Here is a 12,173-nt window from a genome sequence, read left to right as displayed (position 1 = left end):
AGGGGTTAATGCTGCTTTTTTTCATGTTTTTTTTTCTTCATGCCTGGATATTTTCAAGCTTGAAGCCTGGATACTGAAAAGTTTGCAGTGGGCATCGTATGGGGGTGGCATAAGCAAGTGGTAGGAACAGGAATGGGTTCGCTGGGGATTTAACCCCGCATCTGTGTCCAGCAAAGTCCCAGGCACTGTCCCTCCTGCACTTCGGTGGCAGCAGAATTGGATGGTGAAGGACCTGGGTACATCCAGCTGTACACTCCTTTTATTTATCCTGGCATCCCAGCAGGGAGTTAGGGGTTTTGTGCCCCCTTCCCAAGGTACAGTGTAGGCTCCTCAGGCTTTCCAGCTCCTCCCTTCCTCCAAGATGCGATAACTTCCGCAGCAGTAATTCAGAAACTTCTGGAGGACGCGATTCAAGTTTTCTCCTCGCCCTGGTGATTTCAGCGTGGTCACACCCATCTCCATCCCTTCACATTTTCCTTCCCTTTTTTTTTCAGTGACTTCACTTTTCAAGTGGATGTAAAACACCGCTGGGATTTTTATTTTCTGGGAAATCATTGAAATATTGTTAACCCAGGTCTAGAAATTTCTTCCACCTCCCGTTGCTGCGTGTTTCGCCCATGAAGCATGTCATGAAGAAATAGCCCTGAACCTACAAATTTCCTTGTGCCTTGTTAAGGGGAATTTTAATACTTTGATCTGGGAGGGATCAGAGCTTCCGGGGCAGCAGCTGTGCTGGAGACCCACTCATCCTGCTGCAGCCGCCCCGGGAAGCGGTGCCTGGACCTGGGGCAGAAAGACGGGGCATCTCACGGGAGGAGAAGGGAGCGAAGGACCACTGGGTCGACAGCAGTTTTGGGGAAGAAACAGTTTCCTCATGGCCTGTGTTTCGTGTGCCCCACCTGAACGTGGTACCATGGGGAAGCAGAGAACTAGAAGGTGCCTCTGAGCATCTCTTGCTTTGGTGTCCTCTCACCCACCGTTCATTCCAGCTGGCAGGAGGCAAGACCCCTCTCCCATTGCATACCAGGGGTAGCTCCGTGCCCTGTGAGTGCACAGGCTATTCCCTGAGGAAGGATTGGGCCCTAAATGGAGGTCGGGAGGTTTTTCCCCTTGTGCAGTGAATGTTTTGGAGGCTTTTCCCATGCTCCTTCCATCTCTGTGTGCAAAGCTACGGAGCAAAGTCTGCGTTACGGGTTTTGTCTGGGGCAGGGTAGCGGGGAGCGTCCCCCAGTAACCTGCTGCGGAGTCAGATGAAGCTTTTGTGCTGGTGGATGTGGCCAATATCTCCTTTGGGAGCTTTCACCAGCCCCACAGCGTGGTGCTGGGCCTTGGCAACCGGTGCGAGGGGTGTTAAAATAAAGTCCTTTTCCCTCCTCAGCTCAGGCTTCTGGCTGCCTCAAATCTTACAGACATTTCAGCAGAATTGAGAGATTTGAAGGAGGGGAAGGTGATGGACGTATAGGTGTGCTGCATCCTCCATCATCACATCAGGTCATCGCAGATCCCAAAGCTGTACCGCAGGCTGGAGACTGCCATCGGCCGGCTGTGGGAATGCAGATATTTCCCAAAAATCCAGTAACCTGGGAAGGGTATGGTAAAGTAGGGTTGGGTTGGATAGGGTAGGTGCTGCATGGCCGCTCCTCCTGCCCGTAAAGGGCTCCCGGGAGGCGGCATCCTGTAAATGCTTGATGCAAGCACATTTCTAGGCAAACTTCAGCATCTTTAATTAGGGTGAGGCATGGAAGATCTAGCGTAAAGTTATTTTAATGAATGTTGTTGAGTGCCTTTGCCATTACGGTACTGTCTCTGACTTGAAAGGGTTTGTTCTGAGTCACTGGCTTTTGAATATTTAAAACGCAAGCACAAAACACCGTCTTTTTTTTAAACACAGGCTCACAGCAACGTATCAACTGACCATACAAAAATGTGGCCACCAGTAACTTTCCCCTGAAACGCACAGTGGTATCTGATGCCAGGATGAGCGAGATGGTGTTTGCCAGGTTATTTAGTGGAAGGACAGCATTTAGTACTAGGACAGGGACGGAGACAGAGCTCTTACAAAACCGCTGCGGTTCAGGGAGGGGTCTGGTCCCGTGCGACACCTCTGTGCTTGGCGTTTGCGTGTCTCTGACTCAGGTCTTAGGTCACTTCTGGGGTCCTTGTGCTAGCTCCCACCCAGCAGCATGCTCCCCGAGGTCTTCCTGGCTCGTGGCTCTTGGAAATGATGGAGGGGCCTTTCCTCTTCTTTCCTCTCTGGCTCCAGGTGGCACAAGCTACACTCCAAGCCTGGGAAGAAGGAGAAGGAGCGTGGTGAGATCCTGGTGAGCATCCAGTTTACACGCAACAACCTCACGGCCAGCATGTTTGACCTGTCCATGAAGGACAAGCCGCGGTCACCCTTTGGCAAGCTGAAGGACAAGGTGAAAGGCAAGAAGAAATACGACTTGGAGTCGGCCTCTGCCATCATCCCCAGCAGCATGGGCGCCCTCGACATGGAGGATGACTACGATATTGGGGGCAAGAAGTCCAAAGTCAAGGGCTTCTTCTTGAAGAACAAGCTGCGCAAGTCGTCCCTGACGCAATCCAACACCTCCCTGGGATCCGACAGCACTATCTCTTCTGCCAGCTTGGGCTTGGCCGCAAATGTTCCTGAGGTAACCAAATCCCCGAGCAGACACAGCAGTCTGTCCACGGAGCGCTCTGGTAAGAGGATAACGGTTTTAATCCCTCCCCCCTTTTTTTTTTCCCCTTCTTTTCTTTGTAAGGGACTGTTGAGGCTTTCCTGCAAATCTGTTAACTGATTGCTTACCTAAGAAGCAGCGTCCTGCACAAACCCTCCGAGACCTTCTGCGTGTGGCAGTAACGTGGTTGCCAGAATGGGGGGAGACGTCTAAGATGTTGTTTTCATGCTGAGCCTGTATATGAACAGCCTGACTTTATGTTGATGCTGCGTGCGCTCCCTGCAGCGCACCACGAGCTTGCAGGCTATGAGGGTTCTTTAGGACCGTTTCTTCTCTGCCCCCTAAAAGCGGGTCGCTAACACTGACTCGTAGCAGTAAACCCCTGGGAGAGGGCTGGGAGAAGCAGAGCACGTTGCTGCTGCGCCGTGCTGCTGCCCGGCTGTCTAATGAGACGCCTCCGGCTTGGAGGCAAAGCTGAAACAGTGACCGGTTCCTGGTGATTAAAGCAATCTGAGCTCTTGGCGCTCGGAGAGTGGCGATTTGCAAACAAAAAAGGCTCTTGTAATGAATTAATTCTTGCCGTCCCTTGAAAACAAAATATATAATTAATGGTTTAATTGGCTGGAGACAGCAAATTCCCATATTGGGTGGGAGTCCCTGGGTACGTGCTGCTTCTCACCATGCTGGTGAAGCCGCCCGCGTGGTGCCTCTTGGTTTCTGCTGGGTGACATTCCCGTGCACGGCTGGAGAGCGAGCGGAAGCACCAGTCTGGCCCCATCATCCTCGCATCGTGGTGAAGGAGACAGCATCTCCGGCTAGGAGGGGAGAGCAGCTGCGTGTCACCTAACGTCCAGGCAGTCCTTCTCACCAGGCTCTCCGCGTAACCCCAAGAATCTGCTGAGCGTTAGCAATAGCCACAGGGTCAGGCAGCGGGAGGGAGAAGCAGGCACTGGACCCTCCTGGCTTGTATCACACAAAGCAGCAGCCTGGCCTGTCGGAGCGGAGCTCAGAGGCTCGTCGTCTTTTATTCAATGCAAACTCTTAAATCACACGGAAGCATAAGCCCTTTAAGTAGCTTCTGGGTAGTTTCTTGCATTTATTATTGATCTCGGATCCTCTCAGTCAAAGGGTTTGTCGTCTTACAGAGACTCCTCTCCGGATCCTGCAGTGGGAGGTGATGTGCTTGGGGAGAACATCGTATAGTCTGTATCGCCACATACCTGTGACCCGTGCTTTGCATTTCTAGTAATTTAATTATAATCCGGTAGAGCCTGCGAGGGAGAAAGCTGGTATGATTTCACAGATCTCTTTAGTGTTTGCAAGTAGAAGATAACGATGCTTGTCGTACCTGTGCCTGTTACTCAGATGGCCTCACCTCTGTTTTGTGTTTTATTTCCCCCCAGTGAAGGACTACTTGCCATCTCCAAAGCTGACCCACAAGAGAGCATTCAGTGACGATGTCTCCCAAGTCAGCCCGGTCCTGGAGCCCAAAGCAATCCAAAGCCTGAAGCCAAAGAATGATCCCGTGTCCCGGTCTTCCCTCTGCATCAACGGGAGCCACGTTTACAGCGACGAGCCTCCACCAAAGAGCCCCGTGTCTGTCCCGCAGAGCTCCGCGCCGCTGTCCGTGCCCAACGTCCCCAGACGGCAGGAGGAGGGCTTCGGCTTCGCTCCCCTCCATCCCGACTCCCACGAGGTGCCTTGGGGTGTCAGCAACTTTGAGAGGACACAGCAGAGAGACGAGCCCAGGTTCATACCATCTCCTCCCAGCTTAGCCTTGCAAGAAGAGCTCAAGGTCTCCACGAAAGCTGTCACTCTCAGTAACCATCTGGGCAGAGCCAAGATGGAAGAAAACAGTCGCCTAGAGAACAAGCCGACTCAAGCTGCAGCACCCATGGTCTTCTCCACGGAAATGACGAAGGACAAACAACCCGAGGAAACGAGGAAGGAAGACAAGAAAGCGAAGGGCGGCCTCTTCCACCACGGGGGCAACAAGAGTGACATGGGGAGCAAAGGCCAGGGGGAGAAAGTGGGACCCTCCCACGGCTCGTCCGTCCACGCGACGGCAGGGGGAGATGAGAGGAATAAAACCAGCGGCTGGTTCGGTTCAAAGGAGCCCAAAGAGTCCTCTCAGAAACCCAGGTCAGTGAAACGGGTGTGGTGACGTCTAGGCCATTAACTAGCTGCCCCAGCCTCCCGTCTTCAACGGCTGCGCTGTTAAATGCTCTCCAGCATCAGCAGAGGACCGGTCCCCATTGCTCAGACAAGATGATAGCGGGGGAAATTCTTCCTTGGTCTTAAATGTCTCAAAGGGAGGGTGATTTTTTCCTGGATCCTCCCCTGGCTTCTGCCACAAACCAACTCCATTTGCCCTCCCGGGCCGTGTTTCCCGATTGGGGAAGGGAGGGGTCCCCTTCATGGAGAGGGAGATGTTTCCCTCTGCAGAGATGAGGCTCAGCGTGGTCATGCCAAGTGTTTCTGTGGCCTCGAAGTAAAGGATTGTTATCCTTTAATTAGCTAAAAGAGCTTCCCTGGCAGTCAGTGTAGGATGCGGGACATGGTGACATGTAATTATGTTTTTTTATTAACATCACCCCCTCTACGTCGCTGGTCTGGGCTGGGGGTACAGTATTTTGGTGACTTGAGATATTATTAATATTTCTGAATTATCTAATCCCAACCCTGCTCTTTCCTCTTCCCATCCCACTCCAGCCTTCCCTCCTCCCGATTATGAATCTCTAATTGTTCTCGCTTTGTGTGATGATTCATCCCTCCAAATCCTCAGCACTGTATTTGTGGCGCACAAAACGCGGCGTTCGTGCTGTTTCTCTGCGGGCGTTATCGTGACAGTGGGTCACCCACGTCCATCCCCGTAGCCCCCGGCAGCTGAGCTGGGGGTCCAGAGGTCGATCAAGAGCCTGGTGTGGTGTTATCGTTGCTCAGTGAAAGGGAAAAAACGGGGTTAAAAGCAGCCAGAGAAAATAACTAGCAGTCGAGAGCTGGTTGAATCTAGAGGGTTGATATATTATAGGGATTTTCTAATCTGGGCTGACTTTAACCTAATTTGTTAAGCAGGAGGATTTTAATTCAGTCTAAGCCTCCTTTAATGAGGAGGGCACTCATGGTTTATTCAACCTAACCAGATTCCCACACGGGTTAAACTGCTTTTAAAGTGCTGCTCAGACGTAAGCGAAGGGGGTGAGCACATCGCTCAGTGCAGCTTCAGAACAGAGGCAGCCCCAAAAGTCCTCCTCTTCTCACCCCACAAGAAGGTGTTGTGCTCGTAGTGGTCTTGAAGGCCCACGGGAGGCCAGAACGTGCTGCCACCCCCCTTCCCAAGGACTGAAGGCCACGTGTCCTTGTCCTGCGTGCCACATGCGGTCCCTCGAGAGGAGCGTGTGCTGTCGGCACGAGGATGGGAGAGGAGCCGTAAGGGCTGGTAAGGCTTGGTCCTGCCCGCTGCCAGCACTCCCAGCTGCACGGGCAGAGCTGGGGACACCGAGGCAGGCGGGGAGCTGCTCTCCTGAGTCACGAGTACCCCATCTTGCAGGGCACGGACCTCTTTCCCCCGAAGCCTTTTGTTGGGGAGCGAAGGCCGGCTCACACAGGGGAGGCGATGGGGAAGGGAAGGACCAGGCAGAATGTGGGCTCTCCGTCCTTGAGCAGCTCTGGCAGCAGGGGAGATGAACGCGAGGTCCTGGGACTGCTGTGGCTGCATTCCTACGTACGAGTCTTTCATTTCCAGGGGACTTGAAACCCTGGTAGTTATTTGGTGTCACATCCCAGTGCAAAGTTTGTTTCTGGATGAGACTAAAGGACTGTGGTCTCTGAACGCTGCGATTGAGGAAGGACAGAATCTTACCCCTCAGGATTGTACTTTTAATTTTTTTTTTTCATTTTGCGATAATAAACCTGCTGTGTGATTTAAGTCCTAGAATAGAAAAGATACCGTGTGAAAAATAAACCCATAAAAAACCCTCCTGTATTCAGGCAGTGACTCCACAAGCTGCCTGAGCCAGCCAGCGAAGTACTGTGAGCCTACGGTGATGGGATGGGAGATGCCCTCTGCATCTCCCTCTGGAGCCTTTTCCTCGATAAACGGGTGAGAAACATGCAGTTTTCCTCCTGCTTTGCAGTTCTAGGAAGGAGGCAGATGCAGGCTGTGCGTTACAACCTGACGTGTAAGCCATGCCTGCTCCACTCCTCTGATGGACGCTGCTGCCTTCAAGGCAAGGATGTCCGATCTGGCTGTAAATCGGGTCCCAAATGCCTGTAGCATCCAACCCAGCGGATAATTGCTGTGAGTGCAGAGGTGCCCTTAAACACTGCTGGTTTCTAACAACCCTCTGCCTTTTTTAAAATGACAGCTGCTGGACCCATTCCCAGCGTTACTCCTCTCCCAGAGGGTTTTCACTCTGTGTGCTTTTTTTTTTTCTATCTACTTCAGTGCTCACAGTTTAATTTCAAGCTAAGCTGAAGCTAAGCTTTGCTTAGAGTCGGTTTGCCGTGGCATGCCGAGGACCCCATCCACAGACGGCTGTCTTGTAAGGAGAAACTTGGATGAGCCATGCGACAGCAGCTCCGCCGGCTGGGGTTTTCTCTCCCAAAAATAGGAATCGCTTTGAAGCAGCAGGGCTGGAGGGAACAAATTCACAGGGGCCCCTTTTGGGGTGTTTATAAGCATCTGAATGGGCTTTAATTGCAGTTTGCAATTTGAAAATGGGAAGTAATGAGCTTAAACTGTAGCACGGGAGATTTAAGGTAGTCATTAGAAGAAGTCTCTTATGGAGGATGTTGAAGAGAGCTGCCTGGCTGGGAGGAGGAAGCCCAGCGGCTGGGGCTTTGGGGACCGGGGTAGATGAGGAACGTTACAAGAAGCATTTGTCCTAGCATGTGGCCCAGGCTGGGCCGTGGGAGATGGTGACTGAGTCTCATTTGATGCGAAAATGGCCTTTCCATCATCACAGGGAGACGGACTGTCTCTAGTCTGGCTTTCCTGGTTCTTCATTTTTTTTCTGACTATTAATTACAACGTCACTACTTACTCTAATTATACAGAACTCTAACTTTTCTGATTTTATTCTCCTTCCTTACACTGAACAACCTTGTGGACCATGCCACTGATTCAAGTCAAAGCTGTTGAAGAGCTTATTAGGTCTTGATGGTGTCAGGTTGAACGTACGGTCTGGTGCCATCTGTATTGTGATAATCAAATGCGTATGGTCTCGCAAGCGTGCGACTGAAAAATTAGCAGTGCTTATCTGTGGGTGTTTTATGGATGTGCATCTGCAGGAGCTACTCAGTTACGCGTGTAAATTCTAGAGCTGAAGACAGATTAACCTTTGCTTTGTAGAGAGAACCAGCCTCTGAATCGAGCAGTTTTAAGTCTTTGACTTATCTGCAGAAAGGATTTTTTCCCTCCCACTCTCCTGATTCTGGAAACTTCAGCTTTGTGGCTCCTATCAGCTGAGCAAGCAGCATCTTCTCACCTTTTTGCCCACCGTGGATAGGTCAAGTTTCATCCCAAGCTGAACGTGGGGAGAGAGCATCAAAAGCGGTCACCTTTGCAAGACCAAAAAACTCAACCTGTAATTAGTTAAAAGGTCTGTAATTAGAAAGATGCTTTACAGTTAAGGCTTAAGTTAGCCTGCAGCTAAGACAAGTTTGGCACAGCTTGTCTTTACCCACTTGCTCTTGCAAAACCACACCCTTTCTGAAATAAGGAAGCCACTGACTTTTGGCTGGTTTTAACTTCAGCTTTATAAAAGGTTTTCTGTTCTGTTACGGGCGGTTTCTGCCGAGCCATCGGCAAGCCCACACGAGCTGGCGCTGCCCTGCGAGCTGCAAACCTGCCCGCTGTCTTACCCAGGGAGAGGGCTGGACATTTCTGCCTTCAGCCCTCATTTACAAGTTTGTTGCTGACTCTTGATGGGGAAGCAGGTCCCAAAGGCTGTGCCTTTCTGCCCTGGCTTTGCTAACCCGTGGCGGCTACTGGGCTTTGATACTGGTTTGAATGGAAGCAGTAGGAAGATAGTGTTTGCTCTTTGGAGACCTGAATAAAAGACTGTTTGGGGGTTCTTGTTTTTAAGGTGGTGTGGTCAAGGGTTGCATGTAAGGAGGAAGCTCAGCAGGTTTATTTGAGGCAAGGCCTGGGGCTAAAACAATTGGTTTAACTATATTCAGGGTTTCCTACAGTGTTATCAGAGCTCCACAGGTCCTGCTTCCTGCAGCGTGAATCGGGATGATAAAATGAGGCTGCATCTCATGCTTGGCAATAGGAAAAAAGAGAAATTGTGCTCTCTCTTGTAAAAATAATCGCATTAGTGCCATTTGCAGGTCAAAGCCCTTTCCCTCTGTTGCTGCTTTCACGGGGAGAAAATGTAAAATCACTCCCCACCTTGGTTGTCACTCCTTTTTCCCTAGTCCATACCCTTACATCCAGCAGTGAGGCCAAACATTGACTCGAATTCCTCACTCTTCATCATGTACTCCTAAAAAGTACATTTCCTAAATGCTGGAAATGGGAAGAAGGTTTTGAACGATTGGAGCATGGTCCTCGGACAGGCTGGCAGTGGGGAGCGGCGCAGGTGGACCAGGTGAGCTTGTCGGTAGGATTGAACTCCGATGCGTGTGACAGCCCCCTCCAAAGCACCGTTAACGGGGACTTTCAGAGCAGAACCTGGGAGGCTGCAGAGTTTGATGAAGAGGAGCACCGTGTCGTGAGAACCAGGGCGTCATGGATAACGGTGATACTGCGGATGAGGCCATCGCAGGAGCTGTCAGGGTCACATCTCTGGCACAGGTCTCGTATCCACGCGAGCTGCAAAACTGCACGCCTGCATAGGATCAGTCACGGGGTAAAAATGATCAGGGATGGAGCTGGACGTTTTCCATCTGGCATGAGGGATGCGGGGAGCCTGCAAGGGTGAGAAATGGCTCTGCCTTCCTTTTGCCTCCTGAGCCCGCATTTCCCAGGGATGGACATGAAGCAGGATGGTGAATCGGATCCTAAGCTGGCACCAGCTCAGCCCTGGTGAGACAAATCTGCTTTGTAGCTGTCCAGGTAGAGCACAGCCCCGCTCCCACCCCTAAAAGTGAGTGTTGGGGTTAGCACTTTGCGTCTACCTGGGCTCCTACTGCCCAGATCCTCTCTCTGCTATTTTTTTTTTTTTAATTCCTGTGGTTTTGGGGCAAATCTATAAAGCAGGACTTGTCTGTTTTAATTGGGATGATGGGCAGGTGAGGACCAAGGGGAAAGCAAAGTGGTTATTTCACAGATAGCTAAACCCCTTGCTCTCACCTCCAAAATTGCTATTTAAAAGCAGCATTTGCATATATTCTCTGACTCCTTCCCACTTGGGTTCCCACCCTGTACAAAAATGTCCCGGGCTGCCGTACCCATCTCTTCTCAACCCCTTTCTGCACAAATCCTGCTGTGCCAGCCTCGCTCGCGCCGGTGGGAGGAAATTTCTGATCCCTGCCAGGCTTTGAAGCCACTGCCGGGGCCTCCAGCACCCTGGTCCTGCGCGTTTTCCACCCTCCCTGGCTCACTCGCAGCAAGCCCCGGCTGCATGCTTGTCTGTGGGGAAATGGTGCAAAAAGCAGCTTGTGAGTGGAAGGGTCATGGCACTCCCCTGGATCCAGCCCTCCTAGGAGGGATTTTCCACTTGAGCTTCAGCACAGCTCTTAACCTTGACGCTTTATGTCTGGATTTGAGCCCTGCCCTCCCCAAACCCCTGCTTTTTCAGTGCATGGGCTGTTTTCTTTATCTTTACCGTGCAGAGTTACCCACCCTCTTGCAGATGGGCTGCGATGGCTGGGGACGGTGCTCTGTGAGTGCGGAGCTGGGGCGGCTGCCTTCAGCCTGAAATTCAGGCTGCGATCTGTAAGGAAAAAAAAAATCTCCCTGCATTGAACAAGCTGTTTCAAATAGACTTTCCATCAGGGGGTTGCTCAGCAATATTTTATTTTCTTCTTTTTTTTTTTTTTTATTTCTGCTGAGAGGCTAAAATGCGTCTGTGAAGTGCTGCCAAACAAATAAATGAGGGCAGAAAGGTACCCGCTATTTATTTTGGCTGGCGGAGCTGTGTGCTGGGGTATGGGAGGAGGAGGGTGAGTCAGCGTTTCAATGCAGCAAAGATCTTCAATCAGGCTGCTGCAAGCGGAGGTTTCCCTCTAGAGGAATACGCCATCCTCGGCTCCTTGTTTCGCTGAGCACTTCCAGCATCCTTCATCAGAGAGGGGAAACAGGGCTTTTTGCGGGGTGGGTTATTCATGGGGAGAGCAGGTCTGCTGCCAGCGCTGGGCTGGTAACCAAAACGGGATGCTTTTCCCAAGGAAAGGGGTTGAGCGGTGACGGTGCAATTGGTGCTTTGAAAACCCAGGGGAAAGACGCAGGCTCTGCTGGGGTTTGCGGCTGAGAGCAGTTTGTGCAGCCCCTGAGCAAGCCCTGGTGGGTCCCAGCGGGAATGGGGATCCGGGCAGTGGAAAGGAAACTTCAGTAGGGGGTTTTGGAGGAGGAGAACTGTAATCCCACAAAAAAAGATGGATTTAAGTTCTGTCCTATATCTTGAGCTTGGCTCAGGCTGTACATGCTGGGGGAGGACGATATGGGACCGCTGCCCGGCAGGGGAGAGGTTTGGGTCCTCCTGCGCCAGAGGCAGAGGCTGCATTGCTTCTAGCTTGCTTCCCTCCAGGAAAAGATTCACATTCACCCACCTTGTTCCCCAGGTGAAGTGCAGCCTTCATTTTGCTGCATCCTGACACCGATGTGTCGGTCACGACAGCGTGGGGCAGTCGGGGCCTTGCTGAAAGCACCTTCCCGATTTCTGGTGGCCCAGACCACGCAGGCAGCTGCTTGGGGCTGGGACCAGCTCGCTGGCATGGCCAAGAGCTGCTCTTTCTCAGCAGGTCCAGCACCCTGTGAGCCCCATCGTGACTTGGGGAAGGAAGACACAGTCATCTTGGGTGGGTTTGAAGGACCTTGAAGCTGTTCCTCCACCTGTGCAGGTGGGGATCAGTGCAATTTGGGGCACTGCCCATCGTGTCTGCCTGGGCAAGGGGCTACTCTGGCATCAGCCATTCCCTGGGGAAGGAACTTCAACCACTCAGCCTTCTGGCAGCTGTGAAGGTCGTTAACAGCAAGCACTCATTAGGAGTCTGAAGCTGATTAATGCTCTGTAGCCATTTAGTGCTAGAGCCCAGCAGAGCTGGCTGGATCAGGCCTTGGTTGCTCTTACTCAGCACTAAATGCTGTTTAAGCAGAATCATGAATGAGGGATCTTAATCTGGACCGAAACATCAAAGCAAGTGCCAGCAAGAAGGAGCAATCGCAGGAGCAAGCAGAGGTAGGGCAGCAGTGTGTGCCGTTTGCAGCCACCCTGAGATCGTGGTGTTTCAGGTTGGACCTTGCCACCTTCCCTTTCCAGCTGGAAAGGAAAATTTGCCGTGTTTTGCCCTGTTCCACTACAGATAAAACCCATTTGTGAATCT

At 51.7% G+C, this 12,173-nt stretch overlaps 2 protein-coding genes across 5 annotated transcripts in view; one reads left to right on the top strand and one right to left on the bottom strand.

Annotated features, from left to right (window-relative positions):
* ALMS1 (ALMS1 centrosome and basal body associated protein) overlaps positions 1–12,173 on the bottom strand; it is a 358,966-nt gene that overhangs the window by 205,146 nt on the left and 141,647 nt on the right. The window lies entirely within an intron of this gene.
* The window catches only part of RAB11FIP5 (RAB11 family interacting protein 5), a 43,250-nt gene that overhangs the window by 14,018 nt on the left and 17,059 nt on the right, over positions 1–12,173 (top strand). For 3 of the 4 annotated variants that reach the window (XM_075499444.1, XM_075499445.1, XM_075499447.1), the window contains exons 2-3: positions 2,264–2,703; positions 4,085–4,823. In XM_075499444.1, the coding sequence (XP_075355559.1) occupies positions 2,264–2,703; positions 4,085–4,823 (1,179 nt within the window). Of the gene's footprint in view, positions 1–2,263; positions 2,704–4,084; positions 4,824–4,856; positions 9,715–12,173 lie in introns of those variants that run through there. The other variant, XM_075499446.1, reaches the window with a different exon arrangement.

Source organism: Mycteria americana, chromosome 4 (genome assembly GCF_035582795.1).
Source record: "Mycteria americana isolate JAX WOST 10 ecotype Jacksonville Zoo and Gardens chromosome 4, USCA_MyAme_1.0, whole genome shotgun sequence".
NCBI classification, from domain to species: Eukaryota; Metazoa; Chordata; class Aves; order Ciconiiformes; family Ciconiidae; genus Mycteria; species Mycteria americana.
Note: the sequence above shows the minus strand (reverse complement) of the source record. Positions and strands in the feature narration are given on the sequence as shown.